This window comes from Myotis yumanensis, unplaced genomic scaffold (assembly GCF_028538775.1).
Source record: "Myotis yumanensis isolate MYYU_CA2020_CCGP unplaced genomic scaffold, mMyoYum1.0.hap1 SCAF_11, whole genome shotgun sequence".
NCBI lineage: Eukaryota > Metazoa > Chordata > Mammalia > Chiroptera > Vespertilionidae > Myotis > Myotis yumanensis.
Window position 1 is genome coordinate 42,236,833 of NW_027223762.1, and position 22,354 is coordinate 42,259,186.

At 49.5% G+C, this 22,354-nt stretch overlaps 1 protein-coding gene across 19 annotated transcripts in view; it reads left to right on the plus strand.

Moving 5' to 3' along the window:
• The window catches only part of DYSF (dysferlin), a 200,321-nt gene that overhangs the window by 15,576 nt on the left and 162,391 nt on the right, over window positions 1–22,354 (plus strand). For all 19 annotated transcript variants that reach the window (XM_070429442.1, XM_070429443.1, XM_070429449.1 and 16 more), the window contains exons 2-3: window positions 6,618–6,673; window positions 7,555–7,646. In XM_070429442.1, the coding sequence (XP_070285543.1) occupies window positions 6,618–6,673; window positions 7,555–7,646 (148 nt within the window). The remainder of the gene's footprint in view (window positions 1–6,617; window positions 6,674–7,554; window positions 7,647–22,354) is intronic.

Consider the following 22,354-nt stretch of genomic DNA (forward strand, 5'->3'; position numbering starts at 1 on the left):
TACCAACTTTACCCTCCCATCAGGGGAGAATGGGGACTTGTTTTCTTATACTAATCCTGCTAACATAAAGCATTATCATGCAAATCTCTTTAATAATTTCTTCAGTTCAAATAGCATTTGTGATATTTCAAAGTTATTACCTATTTGAATTTATTTTTACTGAAAGCTTTTTAAAAAAAAGTTATTGATTATTTTAGAGAGAGAGAAAGAGAGAGGGAGAGGGAGAGAGAGAGAAACATGGATGCAAGAACAGAACCTTGATCGGCTGCCTACTGCATACCCCCTAGTAGGGATTGAGCCTGCAACCCAGGCATGTGCCCTGACTAGGAATGGATCTGGCAATCTTTCGGTGCATGGTACAACACCCAACCAACTGAGTCACACCAGCCAGGGCCCGAATTGCCTTTTAATTTACCCATTAAGAGAGGGCTTCAGTGCTTGTCTTTTTCTTAATTAGTTGCAGTGCTCTTTATATATTAAGAACATTACAATTTCATCATAGGTGTTTCGAATATCTTCCCCAGTTCCAATTGGCCTTTTGAGTTTCAAGATTACCCCTCTCAGAGTACATTCCACCACTGCCCGTGTAGGGGCCGCCACCACCCCTTCTTTTCCTGGATGCGTGTTTCCGGGGAAGTGTGGTTTCAGGATTTAAAAAGATGGAGATGGAGTAGGAGTTCTTGAGGGTGAGGAGGGCAGGGCTTCTGCTGGACAGGGCGGGAAATGACAGCTGCCCAGCTCTTGGGGTGCCCAGGCTTGAGTCAGGGCAGAACCTGTCCTTTGTGATGGGGGCTCTGTGCCAGGATGCAGAGCAGACTGCCCTTCAGCAGAAGCCAGGGCTGCCTCTTCTCCTTTCAGCTGCCGCTGCCTTTGGTGTTTGCTGACATTCCGAATGTCTATCACGGTCTTTGTCTGATGGGTGTTCTAATGAAGTGTCAGGAAAGGGCGCAGTACAGAGCAAGTCCTCAGTAAACATTGAGGAACAAATGAGAGGCTGCGTTGAGGCTGCCTGCAGGACCTGAAGGCTGCACAGCGTCCGGCAGCAAGTCCTTCACCCCGGACAGAGACAGCTGTCTCTCCTGGTGCCTGGCCCCCCCAGCCAGCCACGCACCCCTGTCAGAACCTGAGACATCCTCTGCCACTCCCCTACCCCCTTCCTCACCCAGACACTGGCCTAGACCCAGCCCCACAGCCTGTGTCCTCTCATCTTTCACCTGGACTTAAAAAAAAATTCTGTGATAAAATTTACCATCTTAACCACTTTGAAGTGTACAGTTCAGTCTCATTAAGTACATTTACTGTGTGCAACCACCACCACCACCATCTCCAGAACTCTTTCATCTTCCCCAACTGAACTCTATGCCCGTCAAATAATATCTCCCCCTCCCTCCTCCCCAAGCTTATTTCACTTCTATAATGTCCTCAAGGTTCATTCACGTTGTAGCTTGTGTCAGAATTTCCTTCCTTTTTAAGGCTGAATAATATTCCATTGTATGTACATCTCACGTTTTGTTTATCCATTTATCTGTCGGTGGACGCTTGGGGAGGGTCTGTCCTGTCTTGGCTACTGGAGATTGACAGCTGGCTATGTGCTCCCTTCCACACTCTAATCCCTGTTTTAACTACTGTGAATAATGCTGCTATGAATACGGGCATATAAATATCTCTGTGGGTCCCTGCTGGATTTTTATGTAGCCTGTGACTGTCCCTGTTTTTAGTCCACATGCTCACAGGTGTGGAGACCCCGGGCCCCTCTGCCTCTAGCACATTCCTCCAGCAGAGTAGCTGCACTTCTTACATGGACCTTCAGGGCTCCCGGGGGCATGGAAGTAGAAGCTACGGGCCCTCCTTGGCCCCAGGACTGGACCAGATCAATGTGGGGGGCAGCCTGCAAGGATGTGATTGCCAGGATGCTGGTTCAGTGGGCCAGCCTTGGGACTATCAGGTCCTCTCCCCGACACCTTCAGCCCCAGGCAGTGCGGTTGTTGCTTTCTCTGCTTGGATATGAGGGCAGGGTGGCTATGGCATCTGCACCCCCTTTAATTACTCCTGCCCCAGCCTTGTACCAGGCACATAACAGGTGTGGGAAAAGATCTGCACACTTTTGAACATCATTCCCTCATGAAAGTCAGTGTCCCTCACACACTAGGGACAGCAACTCTAAGTGTTGAGTTATTTCACTTCTGGGGGCCTTAAAATTATTTTTATTGTGATAAAATATACGTAACAACATTTACCATTTTAACCATTTTAAATAGAATTCAGTGGTATTCAACACATCCACATTGCTGTGCAAGCATGCCCATTATCGACCTCTAGAACTTCTTTATTATCCCAAACTGAATCTACACACCCATTACATAACAACTCCCCATTCCTCCTGCCCTGGCTCCTGGTGACTTCTGTTCTACTTTCTGTGTCTATGAATTTGCCATTCCAGGTACCTCAGTTGAATCATTTAATATTTGTCCTTTTGTGTCCGGCTTATTTCATTTAGAATAATGTTTTCAGTGTTCATCTGGTAGCATGTGTCAGAATTGCCTATTCCACAGTCTGTTTATCCATTTATCTGTCCGTGGACATTTGGGCCTTGGTGCCTAGAGATGCAAAGGGAAATGGACCAGTATTCCTCAGCCTTTCCTTAAAACATCCTTCGTCAGGCATGAAACTCTCCCACAGTACAGACTGTGGTGTGCGCCCTCAGTGAGCACCCTGCCTTAGAGTTTGTCTTCTCTGTGATCCCACCAGCCCCAAAAATCCCATTGTCATCAGTGTCCCAAAACCCAGGGTTTCATCTGCTTCCCAAATGTATTGTTACCTTTATAATTGAGTTGGGGGGCGGGGGGGGGGGGGGGAGGGTCTGTCCTGTCTTGGCTACTGGAGATTGACAGCTGGCTATGTGCTCCCTTCCACACTCTAATCCCTGTGTGTGTCCAAGCCCTGGGGCGCTAACAAGCATCTTGGGCCTCTGAAAGGTATCTGTCCCCACAAGATGGGCCCAGACCACTGGCGGGCACAGTACCCTGGCCACTAGTAGGGGGGCGTTACCAGGTAGTGAGCAGAAGGGCTCCTTATGCAAGGCCATGGCCACATCTGACCTTTAGGTAACAGGATGGATGTGGGCTCTTGCTCAGCCAGGTGGTTTCCAGCTGGGGATGGTCTGGCTTCTTACCTGTCTCTGTGGCCCTCCTCACTTCCCTTCCCTCAGCCCATGGTCTTTATTGGAGTTGGCTTCAGTGGGGGACCAGGACCGTGTTCTACACCATTCCTGCCACACACCTTGGCTCTTGGCACTCAAGGGCTAGGATGGTGATTTCTTTGTTCTCTAGTTCTCCTCGGACAATCTTCCTTTAAGGCAATATTTTCAAACTTTTTGGACTGTTACATACAACAAGACTTAGATTTTACATGAAGTTGTGGTATATCTCCATAAATATATATGTGAAAATATAATCAAAAGTTTTAAGTAATAGTACTTTTCTGAGATTTTCTTCTCTAGTCTGCCCTGTCATTAAAAAGACAGATTGGTCCACTGACTCAACTGATGTCATGGCCCTCTGTTGGGTCCCAATGAGTAGACTGAAACTCACCACCGTGCAGTCATGGGACACCGTGGTCTAGGAGTGTGGGTAGAGTTGTGTGGGTGAGGCTTGAGGAAACAAGTGACAAATTGCCATGGGGAATGGAAGAGTAGGTTTATTCCTCTTCACTGAGTCTTTCCGTCTGGAGGATCACCTCATGTCTTCAGCACCATTCCCACGAATGCCTGCTGGCCCCCAATTCTGCAGAGCAACCTGGGGAGAGGGCATATTCCCCCCCTCCCGCCCCAAACCCCAGCATGAGCTGTGAGCTCTTCTGTATCTTTAATTATTGAGTCTATTATATGTGCATAAAACCACATCTCTTAAGGCCAAAATTAATTAGCAAGGACAGGACAAGTCTAAATTCATGATGAGGAAGGAACTGTTTCCTAATTAGCAGCGTGCCTTCCCTTTTCGTGGCGCCTGTCAGGCATGTGATTGTGTTGGGTTGCTGTTTCATTTCTTTCTTGCTCCTCTTTGGGGCTCTAGTGCCCATCGGTGACCCCTCAGTGTCATCCAGAGGGTCCAGAGTTGGCCCTTGTAACCAGGACTTAGAGATATCCAGTTGAGGGCCTTTGTTCCCGTCATCCTCGGGGAAGGCAGGAAATGGAAAATATTTAAAAGCCATTTTGCACAGGGCTTGGCACACAGACACTACGTAATTAATACTAGTCAGAGCACCGGGAAGTGCTTCCAGCTGCACAGCTCAGGAGAGGCTGCAGACGGAATTTTCCATGTTACTCCTGTAGGTCCTAGGACAGTGATGGCGAACCTTTTGAGCTCGGCGTGTCAGCATTTTGAAAAACCCTAACTTAACTCTGGTGCCGTGTCACATATAGACATTTTTTGATCTTTGCAACCATAGTAAAACAAAGTCTTATATTTTTGATATTTATTTTATATATTTAAATGCCATTTAACAAAGAAAAATCAACCAAAAAAATGAGTTCGCGTGTCACCTCTGACACGCGTGTCATAGGTTCACCATCACTGTCCTAGGAATTGATAGAGGAGGGGACATAGATGCTTAGATGGCATCTTATATCCTTTCCAACCCCGTAAAGAAGACACTCATTATAATTAATTTGTTGCCGAGAGAACTAAGGCCTAAAGGGGTTATAAGCCCCACCTCAGGTCACACAGCAGTGGCTGTTATTTGAATGACCCCAAAGCTGTGTGTCTACTTCCTGCTGGAGCCACACCAGCATGACCCACAAGGAGATGAAGAGTGGTTCCGCCAGGGCAGACCCGGGCCATTTTGATAAGGAAACTGGTGTCCCGCCCAGGACATCCCTCCCCCTGTGCTTCCTGTCATCCCCTCCATTCGTTGATTCACAGCCGTATTGTGAATGCAGTCTTATGGCGTTCTCTGAGAACAGTGATTCCATCCTCTGGTGAGGAAGTGAACGTGCAGCCAACTTGGAAAAGGACCCATTCATTCAGAGCCCAGTTACTGGGGACCTCGTTATAGATGGGGTTACTAGCATGGTAAGGCATGGTGTCTGTCCCCTGAAGTTCATGGTCCAGTTGGGAGGACAGCCATAGAAGCACACAGTTATCCTGCTGCCTGCTACCTGTGGTCACAGCTTACAACTCTAAGGGAGGCTTATCAGAGGAGAAAATGAACTGGGTATTGAAGAATCAGTAGGAGTTCACGAAATGCTTCCGGGTGGGGCACAGAGGGGAGGGGAGGGGTAGTAGACTTACGTTTAATGAGTATGCTGTGTGTTGGGCACCTCACTCATCCTATCTTTTTTTTTTAAAGTTTATTTATTTATAAATATATTTTTATTGATTTCAGAGAGGAAGGAAGAGGGAGAGATAGAAACATCAATGATAAGAGAGAATCATTGATTGGCTGCCTCCTGCACGCCCCCCACTGGGGATCAGGCCTGCAACCCGGGCATGTGCCTTGACCGGAATCGAACCCGGGACCCCTCAGTCCGCAGGCTGACGCTCCATCCACCGAGCCAAACCAGCTAGGGCCACTCATCCTATCTTGTCTAATTTCCGCTGTGGGTCTGATCTCACCACCACAGTGTCAGTTCTGGTTGTCTACCCTGACCATTCTGCGTTACCTTGTCCCAGCCCTCATGAACACATAGACCTGCCTTGGGATAGCCTGCTTCAGACAGACCCCTTCAAGGCCAGGGTAAGCTGGATCTTTTAAAATCTGAGATAGCTTAGCTGGCATGGCTCAGTGGTTGAGCATTGACTTATGGATCAGAAGGTCACGGTTCGATTCCCAGTCAGGGCATATGCCCAGGTTGGGGGCTCAGTCTCCAGTGGGGGGCGTGCAGGAGCAGCTGATCCATGATTTTCTCTCATCATTGATGTTTCTATCTCTCTCTCCCTCTCCCTTCCTCTCTGAAATCAATCAAAATATATTTTAAAAAATAAAAATTGAGATAAAATTCCCATGCTCTAAAATTCACCATTTTAACTATTTAAAGGTGTACATTTTAAATAGTTTTTAGTATATTCACAATGCTGTGCAATCATCATTGCTATCTAACCTCAGCCCATTTCATCACCCCAACAAGAAACCTCTGTTAAGCATTCACCCCCCATTCCCATCTGCCCCCAACCCCTGGAAAGTACTTACCTGTGGATTTGCTTATTCTGGACGTTCATGTAAATGGAATCATATAATATGTGGAGGTGGATGGCTTTAAAAAGAAAAATGGAATCTTTTCAATGAAGATCATTCATTCTTAGAGTCAGAAAATATTCAATTGAAAAATTTTATTTAGAAAATCAGGAATAACAATTACAAATCATTAAGAAAAGTCAGCCTGGGTATTTTCCTTTAAAAACAGCCTTCTGATGGGCTGCTGCTTCTCCATCCCAGAGCTGGGAGAGGAGTCGGTGACTGGCGCTGGGCACCCATGCGGACTGGTGGGTCCTCAGGGCAGCCGCTGGTTTGTAAGGTTTCCTTTGGCAGGTGAGCTGCAGTGCGTGTCTGAGAAGCTGCCCCTCTGGATGGGAGGGGCAAGGGTGGGACCGTCTCTCACTCCCTCTTTGTGTCTCTCACAGGGGTGAAGAAGAGAACCAAAGTCATCAAGAACAACGTGAACCCGGTGTGGAATGAGGTATGCGCGTTTCTTCACCTCCCTCTCTCCTCTCTGCCGCCACTGCCTCTGTAGGGACAAGTCAGGGGCTGGTGCCGGAGGGGCTGGTGGTCCCATGTGCCAACTAAGTCCTCCTGGCGCTTGGAAGCTGGGAGGACGCTGGTGGCCTGGCATGCCAGGCAAACAGAGGTGGGTGTGGCCTGGGGAGGAGTAAGTGTCTATCTCTGTTCCCTCCAGCTCTGTCCGCCAGGTAGAGGGTGGTTAGGGGCTCCCTTGCCTGTCTTGTCTCTCTTACACGGGCCATTCTCCCTGCCCAAAGCCCACCTCTTTCCCATCGAGCTCCCAGATGCACCAGGTCCTCCTCTGGCTCCTGCTGGCCCCTTGCCCTTAACCAGCTCCCTTCACAGGCCTCCCTGGTGGTCCTTGGGGAGCCCTGGATGCCTTCAGTGGACGGGGCTGGGATGGGCAGGGGAGCCTCTGCTCTGAGGAAGGTCCGGGGCCTCTGGCTGGGCCTCCCCAATGTGGCACTAACTCCCGCTGCCCAGCAGGGAGGGGCCTGGCTTCTGATGAGCACATTGGTCTTGGCCCCTGAGGACCCTGCAGGCTCCCCGGGCATTTTCCCCAGTGGTGCTTCTAGGCCTGGTGATTGGTGGAATTGAATTGGGGAGGGGGTTAGGGGAGTCTGGCCTCCTCTCTTCTGTTGCCGTCAGCTCTCTCTGTCACCCTGAATCTTTGGGACCCTGCCATTCATGTATTCATTCATTCACTCATTTACCCACCCATCCACCAGCATCATTTATGGATGCCTGCTCAGTGCCCTTGGATGACCAGGGTGAACGAGACAGTCCCTTCTCCTCGGGGGCCACGGGTTAAGGGCGATGTCTTTTCTCCTTTTCTTCCAGGGCTTTGAGTGGGACCTCAAGGGCATCCCCCTGGACCAGAGCTCCGAGCTGCATGTGGTGGTCAAAGACCATGAGACGATGGGGAGGAACAGGTGAGGCGGGCAAGGGGGTCTCTGTGGCCTGCAGGTCCGGGTAGGCTCATGGTGGACATATATTCCACAGTCTGGGCCCGGAGAGCTGGTGTCTCAACTCAGCATTTGCTGAACACCTGCCTCTCTTGGCTGCCTGGCTGCAGCCTCAAAAACTCAGCCCTGGGTAAGTCCGAGCTGCCCGGGCTGCAGGGAAGGTGATGGGCTGGAATCAGGTGTGCACGTGTTTGCACAGACAGCCTGTGGCCCGGGAGTGGGGAGGAGAAGGCGCCCTGTGTCCTGCTCCAGCCCAGGGCCGCCTGGGCGTGGTTCTCTCTCCTCGCCCAGCCCAGACTGGAGAGGGCAGCGGCACACTGCGGGAGGCAGGCAGGCCGCCAGCAGGGAGCTCTCGAGGAAGGCTTCATGGAAGAGGTGGGCCTGGAGGTGAGATTTGTGGTTTGGACGTCGGAACGGTAATAACAGTTCCCCGGACTGCACTCCTCCCTGGTGGTGTTTTCTGTTGTTATTTCACTAGGTAGCGGGGAGGGTTGCCAGGCAGGGAGAATAGCAGATGCAAAATTGTGGTGGCAAAAGCAGGCTCTCTGGTGATCCCTTCTCTTGGCATTGAGCTCCTGGGCCTTGTATGTGCTGGTGGTAGGGGTGGGGGTGGGCAGGACCAACGGAGCATGCAGAGGGTCCTGTTGATTGTGGGTGGCGTGGCCTGGGGACAGATGCAGCTTGCGAGGCTGCACAGCTGTGACTGTCAGGGGTTCAGCAGTGCCCGCTGGGCATGGTGGGGTGCAGGGGCAGCTGTGTTAGGTGCCGGCAGGGGTGGGTTCATGCTCTTGGTGCCATTTACTGAGGTCTGGGCGCAAGGATCAGGCATGGTGGCCTTGCTGTTTTGTGATCTGCTCACAGGGGAGCCTTTGTTTGGGAACTGGGTCAGTGGTGTCTGAGTCCTGGGAGGCCTGGCTGTGTTACCTTGGGGTAGGGGAGGGGAGAGAGGGAAGGAGGGAGGATTCAGAGACCTGGGGAAGGCTGACAAGGGTCTCAGGCTGCAAAACACCTGGGAAGTTTGAAATCTTAAAAGGCTTGGAAGAAAACCCAACTGCCACTGTTTCTCTGTGGTTCTACTGGCATGGGTGCAGGGCATGGTGTGTGTGGGTCACTTCCGCTGGGCCTTCCCAAGGTGGGCTGTAAGGTGTGGGAGCCAGGGCCTCAGCAGCACCAGCTTGCACAGGCGGCAGGGGACAGCCGTGGGCAAACTACGGCCCGAGGGCCGGATCCGGCCCGTTTGAAATGAATAAAACTAAAAAAAAAAAAAAAAAAAAAAAAAGACCGTACCCTTTTATGTAATGATGTTTACTTTGAATTTATATTAGTTCACACAAACACTCCATCCATGCTTTTGTTCCGGCCCTCTGGTCCAGTTTAAGAACCCATTGTGGCCCTCGAGTCAAAAAGTTTGCCCACCCCTGGGCTAGAACCAGCTCACACGAAGCCATCCCAACACAGGCAAACATTTTGTAGAAAACACAGCAGCCTCCAACAAGAACAAATGGTGGGCCGGCAGATCAGGAAGGGAGTGATTCTGAACACTGGGTAGTCCTGGAGGGCTTCCTGGAGGAGGGCCACTCAGCCTGACTTAGAGGCTGGGGTAGGCTTTAGAGCGGTGAGGAAGGGAGAGCATCCGGTGTCTGGGTACGGAGGCAGCCAGGCTAAGGCCTTATAGGTGGGACTAAGTCACATGACAAGTGAGCCAACTGAGAAGGCAGCAATGGGCCCAGATTGATAGGCGCCTCCAATACCAGGCTGAGGATAATAGTAGCAAAACCACAACAGCTGATGTTTTCTGAGAGCTTAGCCAAGGGTCTGGCCCTGGGCTGAGTCTTTATGTACAGGATCTTTTAAAATCAGTTACATACTACTGTTAGAATCGTCATCATTACAGGTGGGGAAACTGAGGCTCTGAGAGAATGGGTGATTTTCTCCAAGGCTAGTGATAGCAGAGCGGTGATTCGAGGGCTCATCTGCAACTTGCTCATGATCATTACACCTTTCAGAGGCTCCTGGAAGCCCTAGGAGGAGGCTGGGAACTTCTGGAGACTTCAGTTCCCTGAAGATGCTGGAGTGGAGGGGGAGAGCTTAGCGAGGCAAAGGTGGGGCAGTCTGTGTACTGAGAGGCACGCAGAGGAAATGCATGTTTCATTTTCATGATCGGATGCAGCATTTTACAGACCTTATGGGGAGATTTCTAAGATCCTGAAGGCAGCATGAGTGCAGGGGCCATAAACATATGTTTGATCAGTTCAGGGGCCAGGCTGGCCCTCAGGGTGACACCAGGCCAGTGCCACACATGGCCTGTCCTGGCCGTGGGTCAGAGGTCACAGCAGGGGCCAGGCTGCACTGCACCTTGGGGCCCTCTCCTTGGCCCCCGGGGGCGTTCTCCAGCTCCTGGAGGGAAGCTCCCTCTCAGAAAACCACTTCCCATGTGACTAGTTCACTGCAGGGCCAGTGTGCTAGAACCAGTTCCTCAAACACGAAGTTATAGAAGAGCAATTCACGTAAGTTCCCAATTTACCAGACCATTGAGATATAATTTCTAAAAACCATTGAAATATAATTTTTGAGTTTTCCACACATTTATCTCAATTTTGCATTTCTAGCAATTAAAAATTAAACATTGGCCCTGGCCGGGTAGCTCAGTTGGTTAGAGCGTCGTCCTCGAAACACCAAGGTTGTGGGTTTGATCCCTGGTCAGGGCACATACAAGAAGCAACCAATAAAGGCATAAATAAGTGAACACGTCGATGTTTCTCTCACTCTCTCAAATCAATAAGTAAAAATTTAAATATGAATTAAATCAAACTCAAATGTAAACTTAGATTTATAAATATCTGAAGCATTTCAGAGGTTGCCCACACAACACTGCCACCTGTGGAAATGATAGAATTCTGGCCTCAGTGGAGGAGCCAATGGGTGCCCAGCCCGGGTAGCAGTTTGCTTGAATGTTGGATGCGCGAGGGGGGACCTGCTGGAGCAGGGCAGGCAGGCAGGCAGGGTACGTGCCCGGTGCTGCCGTGAAGCCTCCGTGGCGAGACCTCACAGCGCTTGCACCTTACACATGAAATCTGAGAGAAGGATTCGAGAGTAACGATTCTAAAGCGATGAAAGTAAGAAACATACCGGGAAGTGACATGAGTAACCCTGTGACATTTTTCATTTTGAAAGAGAAAACGGGAAAAAGTCAGTGACCTCGTTGAGGGGACATTTTAAATAGCACATCTACTCACCGCCCTCCAGTTGTCACCGGCTGGTCAGGAAGCAAACGGGGAAGTAACAGGCATGACAGTGACCGTGGTCACCTGATTGTCCTCAGGGCCTCTGTGAGGTCCCTCGGGGTCGTCGAGCAGCAGCCCCCTTCATTGCTGGGGTTTTGGGTGTGTGTCCTGCGAGCTCATGGCTGATGTACCCAGGCCATCTTCCAAGCAGGTGGGTCTCAGCCCTCCACCGCTGTTCATGCCTGCGGTCTCCCTCCATCTGGCCTCCTCTCCCTCCCCCTGACCTCCCTCCTCAGCCTCCATCTGTTGCTAGAGTTCTCCTCAATGCCTTGCTTATTCTTTAGTCTCAAAGTCTCTCGCTTTGCTTTTTTCCTTCATCATCCCCTTTCCTTTTAGTCTTTCTCTCCACCAAGTCTCCCCACCTCTCTTTCTCCAGGGCTTTTGGGGCGCTTGACACTTCTGTGTTTCCCTGACGGCTGATGGCAGTTTGGGGTGACCTCGCTATCCTAGACCGGTCCACTGGCCTGGAGTGGGATCTTGGAAAGTCCGGGGGGCGGGGCGGGGGGGAGAGGAAATCTCAGGCTGGGAACTGCCTTCTGGCTGCTCAGCACCCCATCCACCCTCAGCCTGAGGGACCCCGAGGGTGAATACACTTTGTGTTGATAAAATCGGGTTTGAAATGCACATAAAAGGAAACTCTACTTCTACGGGTGGGAGGCGCTCATTGTAAATCCAGCTGGAGGTCCTGGACTCCCATCCCAGGCTGCACTGAACAGCTCACTTCCTGTTTACTCTGGGCGTCTCAGAGGGATGCTGGAGGGGAGGGGACCCTGACCCCTCACCAGCTGTTTTGCCCCCTGGGATGTTCAGCCCAGAGGTTCCTAATGCAGCCACACCACAGCATCCCTGGCAGCTTTCACAGACACTGTCTGGCCCCACCCTGGGATTCGGATTTAATTGGTTGGGGGCGGGGCCGCCATTATGACAAACTCCCAGGTGTTGGGAATTTCTATGTGCAGCCTGGGCTGAGACCCCGTCATCTCCACTCCGGACCAGTGCTACCCAGTAGAACTTTCTGAGATGATGGAACTGTGCTGGCTTGTGTAACGGAGGAACGGAATCTTAAATTTTATTTAATTGAAATATAAATAGCTAATGTGTGTGGTGGCTGTGTGTTGGACAGTGCGGGTCTAGGTTTTTAGACCAGTGTTGCAATCCTGCCAGCATGTGAGAATGACCTGGAGGCTGTAACATATCCGTGTCTGGGCTCAGAGGATGAACTGGAGGAGGAGGCAGGCGTGAGCACTTCTTGAAACTGCCCAGGGGAGGCCAGTGTGCACCAGGGTTGAGCAGTGCGGGCCCTTCTGCCAGGAATTGCTCTCAATTTTCTTCATGGATTAGCTAAGAAACAAATATAATCTGGTAATAGTTTATGTATGTGATTGTTGGTGGAAATGATCTACAGTGATCGTGGCCCAAACTGCACATGGTAAACTTGATAAGGAAGTGAAAACTGACTGAAGAATCTTGTTGGCAACTGTAAACACTGACCTGGAAAAATGGATTTTAATAGAAATAATTCCACCAAAGAAAACTCAAAATGGAAGGGAGCCAAATTTGGTAAAGCTTAGTATGAACCCCAACAAAGAAAACAAATCTGAGCTAAATCTGTGTTGGGAAATTTAAACAGAAAACAATTGTTATCAGTGGCAATGATGTTAGTAAAATAAAAATGAAGATTAAGAAAAAAGGAAAGTTCGATTGCGTTGTTTAGAAAATGTATCCAATTAAACGGGGTTACCTTGTTCTGGAAAATGCCTTCCTGGTGAAAATTAATGAATGTAAGTGTATTTTTGATTCAAATGTCTGGTACATACCAGCATGGAAGCAGCCGTCTCCACGGGGTCAATACATCCAGCGGCCGAAGCATCAGGGTCAAAATGCTCCCCTTGACTGCGGCACCCCACTGGCCAGGTCCAGCCAGGCCCGGGTGGGTGGCCAGCTTCGTCAAAGATGCATACAGGACACCCAGTTAAGTGCCTGGGACACACTTAAATGATCCATTGTTTATCTGGGATGTGAGCTCACAGGGAATCCTGCATTTGGTCTGACCAGCGTGCCCCAGGGTGACTGTGCCCAGCTCCGTTAGTCAGGATGTGGAGAAGAGACCTGGATTTACCAGGAACCAGTTAGGAGGCTCTCACAATAGTGTTGCCCTTGGAATAGTGTGAGCCACTCACCACCTTTCAGCGACGCGGTGACTCGCTAAAGTGAAGTGGGGCTTTGAGGGGTTTCTCACCCCCACACAGAGCCTCCTCTTCCCCCGTGGTCCCTGTCATCCCATCAGTCCTGGTGCTCGCACTGCTGGGGGCCCAGCAGGCAGCTCGGAACCTCCCTGAGTGCCGCTGCTCCTTCTCCGCACCCCTCTGCACCCCCCACCCCCTCCCCGCAGCTGCTCTGCCTCCCACCCGACCCTAGGCTCCAGGAGCTGGTCCAGTGGGATGAGCATGAACTTTGGCAAAAGCCAGAGTGCAGTCTCAACCGCTGTGTGGCCTCGAGCAGGTCACCGAAGCTCCCTGAGCCTGATTCTTCCTCCTTCGAGAGCATTGAACCAAACGCTAAAGCAGGTCTCAGGGACCTGCCACAAGGGGTGCTCAATACACCCCGTGGTTCCTTACGGCACAGCCTCTTTCCTTCTCTCTCTTGTGCTGCCCTCTGGCTGACACCAGTTGCTTCAAGCCCTTTCCCATCAAAGGCAGCGCGCAGCCAGCTACGGTTTGAAAAAGGACTAATTCATACTGAAGTGTTCACCTCTGGCTTAATGTTCTACTCCTCTGAGGAGCCTAGTGGGTGCTGCTTTATGTGCCAGACTGCTTAGGATAACAAGCGAATGCCCTTGGTGAGTGTCAGGCACCAGCACAGGTGATGAGGACATATATTGGGAATGGTGGGGCCTCCTGGCTCAGGTGGCTGTCTCCTGTCGGGCTGTCTCTGAGCCTGGAGTAAGTCTTGGCGGAAGTGGGGCTGTCCTGGTGCTTCCTGGGAGCACAGGGGAATGTGGGCATTTTTCAGGAAGGAGCTAAACATGAGTCTCAGTCCTCCTAATAAGAGGGCCCCGTGCAAGAATGCCGGGTGACAGAGGCACCTGCGGGGGAGGGCGGGCCAGTCAGTGCCTGTCACTCACGCCTGGAGTGTGTCGATGTGGACGAGGGGTTCCAGCCTGGCGGGAGCAGGTGCTCTGAGTCCCCCAGGCTGTCCACCAGAGCTGAGCAGGGCAGGAGTGGTAGAATGAGAGGAAGGGTCAGGGGCTCCTCTCAGGGACCCCACTCTCAGTAGTGAGTCTCCTCTTGGTGCTGTCTGTGACTTGGACCTCTCGGAACCTCTGTTTCCTCATCAGGGCAATGGCAATAACAGTACCTACATTGCAAGGTTGTTGTAACGTTTTAATGAGGTAATGTCAAATACCTACTTGATGCTTGGCACACTGCAGTTGTTCAGTACGTGGGAACTATTGGTAGTGGCAGGATCTATATAAAGGCACATACATAAGCCACACTTATGTGTGAATATGACACTATACCCATGCCCCATGTGGACACATGGCTGTACCTGGTGTGCACCAACATATCGCATACATATATGCACACATATTCTTTTATTAAAAAACTAGAGGCCCGGTGCATGGATTCGTGCACTGGTGGAGTCCCTCAGCCTGGCCTGCACCCTACCATAATCTGGGACCCCTTGGGGGATGTTAGACTGCCAGTTTTGGCCTGATTCCCGTAGACCAGGCCAAGAGACCCCACTGGTGCATGAATCCGTGCACCGGGCCTCTAGTATGCGTATAAGATCTTTGGTTAATCTCTTCCCACCCTTCCCCTCCCCCCTTCCCTCTGAGATTCATCAGTCTGTTCCATGTTTCCATGCCTGTGGATTGAGTGTCTGCCCCCCTGGTGGTCAGTGCGTGTCATAGCTACTGGTCGAATGGTTGAACGGTCAGCCAGTTACTTAGGCTTTTATATTCTAGATGGATAACTTAAAAACCCCCACACAAGTTAAAAATTGTAAGTATTTTTATAGGCTAAGTAAGCTCGGTTTTTGGCTCAGTGGTAAGAACTGAAGGCTCCCGGGTTCAATTCTGGACAAGGGCATGTACCTGGGTTGCAGGTTCTATCCCCAGCACCAGTTGGGATGCGTGTGGGAGGCAACCAATAGCTGTGTCTCTCACATCCATGTTTCTCTGTCTCTCCCCCTCCCTTCCACTCTAAGGATCAATGGAGAGAATATCCTCAGGTGAGGAGTAAGAGGACAACAAAATTATAAAGGGAAAAGTGCAAGTTCTCCCACCCACTCCCATCCTCCCCTTCCCTCCAGTGGTGTCCATTGTTTGGAACATATCCCCCTCACCTTTTCCTAAGCAAATGCAAGTGTCTGTTTACATACATGTGTATACATTTACCTACACAAAAATGGGATTGTGCTCTACATATTGATCTGCACCTGGCTTTTCGTCACCTCATCATGAATCCTTTTCATCAGGGTGTACTGATCAACCCATTTTAAATGGCTGTGTGTAGTTCACAAAGTGGGTGCACCAGGCTTCACCCCACCGCAGTACCCTTATTTTTAAAAATATATATTTTTATTGATTTCAGAGAGGGAGAGAGAGAGAGATAGAAACATCAATAATGAGAGAGAATAATTGATTGGTTGCCTCCTGCTCCCTCCCCCCGCCCGCCCCCACACACACTGGAGATCGAGCCTGTAACCCAGGCATGTGCCCTGACTGGGAATTGAACCGAGACCTCCTGGTTCATAGGTTGATGCTCAACCATTGAGCCGTTTGGCCAGGCCCGCAGTACCCTTATTGACTGCTATTTGGATTCTTTCCAATTTCTGGCTCTCAAGTGATTATCCTTTAAACATTTTTATCCAAATGTTTCTGTGTCCCTACACTGTTTTTCCTTTTGGAGAGGTCTTTAGAAGTAGGATTACTGGATCCAACGCTAGGGGTATGTAACATTTTCTAGATTCTACCAGAGTACTTTTCAACATGTTGCCCTAATTTATGACTACCAACAGAGTAAAATAAGTGTCTGTCAGTTTTTTTATTTTTGTTAGTGCCGTGTGGGGGGGTGGGGTGGTAGGAAATGGTTATCTTATAGTTTGTGTCTCCTTGACTAGTAAAGTTGAGCAACTCTTCATGTGTTTTTTGCCCATTTGTATTTCTTCTTCTGCCAGTGACCTAGCCTTATATTTTAGTTGCTTGTGTTTTTCTTAGTCATTCATGGTGGATTGTATATTTAACCCTCAGTCTATTTTATGCTTGTCACCTGTCAGTTGCTTTGTCACAGTGTCATTCCACACAGAAATGGACAGTCACTCAGGTAGGTGTGTGTGTGGACATTTAAAGAGGCCGAGAGGTAGTTTGCTGTAGCTAGAAGTTGGGGAACGTAGGCCTCAAGTTCAGCCCTGGGTTCCAGCACGCAGGTTGGCAGGCCCCCCTTTCTGGAATCCTGGGGGGCTTGTTGGGCAGGAATATTTATAGTCCACCACCCCATTGTTCTCAGCCTGGAACAATTGGAAGTGCTGAGGCTATCCTTATTTTCCGAGGATTTTTAAAACTATATTTTGTTCTGGAGTCTATCCAGGGCATCCCTGGCGTTCAGAGTAGTTTTTGTTTCTTTCTCTGGATTGAAGTGGAAAACTATTTAGAGTGAGTCTCAGGCAGCCCCAGGGAATCAGATATTGGTGAGAAGGCTGCCAGAGGCCAGGCCGGCTCAGGGGGTGGGAATGTCCGGCTGTCCCTGGTTTCCTGCCCCTTGTAGCCAGGCACGCATGGTTGAGGGCTGGCGGGCTCACGGGTGTCTCCTCCCCCAAGTGCGTGCGTGTGGACGTGTCTGGCTGGGACAGGGGCTCTCTGGCTTTCCCGTCACTCCTGACACTTGGAGAGGAAGGTACAGCTGAGTCACTGATGAATGTGTCTACATATTTTAGTGGGTTTGTCCTTTTCTTAGTTTAAAAGGTAAAGAATGAGAAACTGCCCTGGCCGGTGGCTCAGGTGGTTGGAGTGTCGTCCTGTGCACCAGAAGGTTTCAGGTTCCATTCAGTCAGGGCATGGACCCAGGTTGCTGGTTTGATCCCTGGTTGGCGTGCCTATGGGAGGTAACTGATTGATGTTTCTCTCTTTCCCTGCTTCTCTCTCTAAAATCAATAAAAACATATCCTCCTATGAGAATTAAAAAATAAAAAAGAGTCAGAAACTGACCCATGGAAACCTTTCTGGAGCTATTTTTTAGGAAATAATTTCAAAATTATAGAGTAGTTGCAAAAATAGAACAAAACATCCATATACTGTTGCCAGACCTGCACCCTACACCCAACCCTCTCTCTATCTCTGCTCTGTCTCCCAGGGCACAGCCTTCCCAGTCACCCCCTGACAACTCCAGTGCATAGTGTAGGCCAGTGGTCGGCAAACTCATTAGTCAACAGAGCCAAATATCAACAGTACAACAATTGAAATTTCTTTTGAGAGCCAAATTTTTTAAACTTCAACTATATAGGTAGGTACATTGTTATTAACTTAATTAGGGTACTCCTAAGGCTTAGGAAGAGCCACACTCAAGGGACCAAAGAGCCGCATGTGGCTCGAGAGCCACAGTTTGCCGACCACGGGTGTAGACCAAGCACGTCAAACTCAAAGGCTCACACGGGCCAAATAAACAAGGTTGAAGTTTATGTGGGCCGCAAAAAACAAAAGCTTCAATTTTCATAGAAACGTAGGTCTGTTTTGATAGAGACATGCTGAATACAAAGGGCTGAAATAAATGAGTAATCATAAACATAAAATAATAGAACATTTTAATAAAAATTAATATTTTTTCCTGAACATTAACTTACCAGACACTGAATAACTGCACAAATTAATAAATGTAATGCAAATAAAACTATTTTCCTTGTTCTCCGAAAGCGAAACATTTCCTGTCGCACACACCAAACAAGTCAGTCCAAGACTAATGACGTGGCAATCGGCTGCTAAAATATTCGCTGCTAGTATTAGTGGAAAGAAATGGTGCGCCTGCACATAAGGCGCGTAAGGGAAATGAATGCAACACGATTATAGTAATCAGTCATTAGCGACCGTTGTAGTTTGTTATTAATAAGTATGTATAATAGGATATTGTAAAAATTAAGTTATGAAAGTTTTATTAAAACGTTTCTTACATACCGTTATATTGGCTGGGCCGCAAAAAATATTTGTTGTGGGCCACATGCGGCCCGGGGGCCTCGAGTTTGACATGTTTGACCTAGAGCAGTGGTCGGCAAACTGCGGCTCCTTGAGTGTGGCTCTACCACACAATTCCACGTGCGGGCGCGCACATACAGTGCGATTGAAACTTCGTGGCCACACCCAAGGGGCCAAAGAGCCGCATGTGGCTTGTGAGCCGCAGTTTGCCGACCACTGACCTAGAGGATGGGATGGGCCATACCATTGCAGGGCCACTAGGAAAACACCAGGGTGAGTCAGGAGGCAGAGGGGTGAGGGGAACCATGGGCAGAGCCTTTGCTGTGGTTTCTTTTGAAAAGGGCAGGCAAGGAGGGTAAGAGGGCTGAGGACTGGCTAGTTTGAGTAATTTCAGCAGGTTCTGGAGGGAGGTGGCTGTCTGGAGTTGTGATCAGGGCAGGGGAATAGTGCCCTGGAGTGTGGGAGCCCATAGTGGCGGGGGTGTGGGCTCTGGATTGGCTGCTTTGTACTTGCAGGTGTAGAATTTACTATCTCTAGAAATTTGCTAGCCCTGGCCCCAGACACCAAAGCATCAAAATACAGAGAATAATAGACATGCTCATGAATGCAGCTTGGAATTTGATTTTTTAAAAAAGTTGGACCCGATCAGATTTGTAGGCTGGGTTCCCTTTTCCATGGATACAGCAAATCAAGGAAGGACCCTTTTGTTTCTTTCCTGTTGTTCTCATGGGCTCTGAGGTGTCCCAGCTGCTCTGTGGTGCGGTACAAGGCCAAGCATGGAGTCTGGTCTGCCTCTTACTGGTGTGAAATCAGGCAGGTCAAATGCCTTTCTGAGTCCCATTTCCTCGCTGTGTGGTGTACTGACCAGTAACAGTACCCACCCCACAGGGCTAGTGTCAGCTTCGGTCAGCCAGGGTATGTAAGGTGCTTGGCACTCTACCCATGCACACCCAGGCTATGGGAGGGGGGTGATCACTAGGAGTTAGTTCCATGAGGGCGAGGACTGTGTTTTGCTGGATATGCTGGAAGTAAATATTTGTTGAATGAATACATTATAAGATTTTAAAAGAGTTTTATGTTCCGTTTTTATTTATTTATTTTTTAAAATATATTTTTATTCATTTCAGAGGGGAAAGGAGAGGGAGAGATAGAAACATCAATGATGAGAGAGAATCACTGATCAGCCGCCTCCTGTACGTCCCCTCCTGGGGATAGGGCCCGCAACCCAGGCTTGTGCCCTCAACCAGAATTGAACCCAGGACCCTTCAGTCCACAGGCCAATGTTCTATCCACTGAGCCAAACCAGCCAGGGCTTAGGTTCCGTTTTTAAATTTAATTTTTGAGATGGTGAACATTGAATTTTTTTGTTACAAAAACAAAAACTATAAGAAAAAAATGCAGCAAAAAATTCTCCCTGTTATCTTTGTCTCTCACCTGCCCCTTACTCACCCTTCCCCCATGGGTACCACTGTTCTTCATGTCTTATCTATCATTACAGAATTCTTACTTTATTGCATAATCACCAATACAGATTCTGACATTTCTCTCTTTTTAGGCAAGAGGTATCATATTAATTTTTTAAATAGATTCTCTTATTGTGGTAAAATACACATAACAATTGTCATCATAACTATTTTTAAGCTTATGGTTCAGTGGTATTAAATACATTTACATTGCTGTGCAACCATCACCACCACCCATCTTCATAACTCTTTCATCTGTAAAACTAACACTCTATAGCAGTGGTTCTCAACCTTCCTAATGCTGTGACCCTTTAATACAGTTCCTCATGTTGTGGTGACCCCCAACCATAAAATTATTTTCGTTGCTGTTAAGTTAGGTGGCTCAGGAGGCGGCGAAGGAAATAAAGAGAGTTTATCAGAAAAAGAAGGAAGGAAGGAAAGTTTATTCTGCGTCCCCGGGAGACCCACGTACCCCCAAGGACACGGCACGTGGATTCACGCCAGCAGGGAGGGGGGCGGTTTTTTTTATACTGCGGTTGGGTGAGGGGCAGGGACATGAGCTGAGGTATTCAGCTGAGGAAGTTTCAGCTGCAGGGGCTCAGCAAGGTATTCAGGAAGAAGTCAGTATCTGTGTGGGGGTCGTGGAGAAGCCAGTATCTGTGTCTGGCATGCTGATCTGTTAGAAATGCCAGGGGGAGTCCATTATCTCATCACACGTCTGCATGTATCCGATTCTGGGCTCTCTCCGACCTAACAGTTGCTAATTCATAACTGTAATTTTGCTACTGTTATGAATCGCAATGTAAATATCTGATATGCAGGATGTATTTTCATTGTTACAAATTGAACATAATTAAAGCATAGTGATTAATCATAAAGCCCTAGCCAGTTTGGCTCAGTGGATAGAGCGTCAGCCTGCGGACTCAGGGGTCCCGGGTTCGATTCCGGTCAAGAGCATGTACCTTGGTTGCGGGCACATCCCCAGTAGGAAGTGTGCAAGAGGCAGCTGATCGATGTTTCTCTCTCAGCTATGTTTCTAACTCTCTATCCTTCTCCCTTCCTCTCTGTAAAAAATCAATAAAATATATATTAAAAAAAATAAAAAAATAAAGCATAGTGATTAATCATAAAAACAATATATAATTATATATGTGTTTTCCAATGGTCTTAGGTGACCCCTGTGAAAGGGTCGTTCAACCCCCAAAGGGGTCGAGACCCACAGGTTGAGAACCACTGCTCTATAGGCATTGAACAGTAACTTTCCATTCTCCCTTTTCCTTAGTCTTTGGCAACCATGAGATTAGGCTCTCTGTCCATGCTTTTTATTCCTCGAAGAATTGGTGGCATATTGTACACACACTTTGCACGTTTTTAAAAAAAAGTGTTGAAGGTTTTCCATAGAGAAGTTTATGTGTACTTCCCATTTCCACCGCGTGGATCGTGCTGGGTTTAAATATTTACCCCTCGTCCGTGATGGACATCTGGGTAGCCTCCTGTGCTTTCTTTTTACAATGGCGTAAAATGGTCCCATGTTTTGAAATAAAATTGTTTAGATTTCTTTGTGCTTCATTAAAATAAACTTACTTGGCCACATTAATGCACTCCCCCCACCCCCCACTTCAGGCTCAGATTTGGAGGCCACCACCCCATAGCTCTTTTCCCATCTCCCACAGGGCAGTGGCCTAGTGGATGGTGGATTTGGGAATGAATTCTTTTTCCGTGGAGGAAAAATGTGTGTCCTGTGAATATGGAAATTGCTTTGACCTCTCCCGCTCTCCTGCATGCCAGCTCCTGTCTCCTTCTGTTTCTGGGATGGCAGCAGCTCTTTTAGCCCCTACGCTTCTCCTGCCCCCACATTCCAGGAGCTGCTGAACACAGTCCAGCCCAGCCCGGAGGGATGACGAGGGATGGGGGCCGGGAGGGGGGGGAGGGGGGGTCTGGGAAAGCTGAGAGAGCAGTGGCATTTTTCTGTGAGTAGGCTGCAGGGGGTGGGGTCAAGGCCCACGGGGGTTTCTTTACAACCAGCAGGGCCTCTGCACACACCCAGAGCTGCTAGAGGCAGCCTGTACAAGCCCCCAGGTCCCTCCCTGCCTCTGTGACCCCTACTGAACCCCCTGCCACACGTGGCCACGGGTTGGTGCCCACCGAGAGTGGGGCATATCTGATTTGGAAGCCTGGGCCCTAGGGTCTATTCTCAGTCAAGGGTTTGGGTCCTCCCACTCCCCAGAATAAAGCTATGGCTCCTGCATCCTCTGGTAAATGAAGGGACAGCGGCCATCAGGGCTTCCTGTGATCAAGCCCCCGACCCCTGCCACCTCCCAGGGAGTCCCTCCTTGGCTCCCCCAGAGCAGTTCTGAGCTGCCCACTCAGGGCAGCCCCTCCTGAAGCTCAGGGCAGGCAGCCTGCCCACAGCCCTTCCTTCTAGGGGCGTGGGGGCCTGTGAGGTCACCCAGCTCCTCAGGGGGACTTCCAGGGTCTATGGCAGGGGTGGCAGGTGGGGTGTTTCATAGCCCAGAAAGACATTTAAGGGAGGAAATAACAAGCTGTCCTTCGTGGCCAGAGGTGCCTGGGCTGGCAGGGGTGGGGCCTGCCCTTCCTTCTGCATTTCCTGCCATTGTTCCCGCCCCTCTTCCTGGAATTCTCCTGGGGGAGGGGGGCGGCTGGGCAGGCTGGGCGCCAGAAAGGGAGGCTGAGGAGGCCTGGCTCTGCGTGTGTGCGGCTGATGACCAGGCCTGCTGCTCC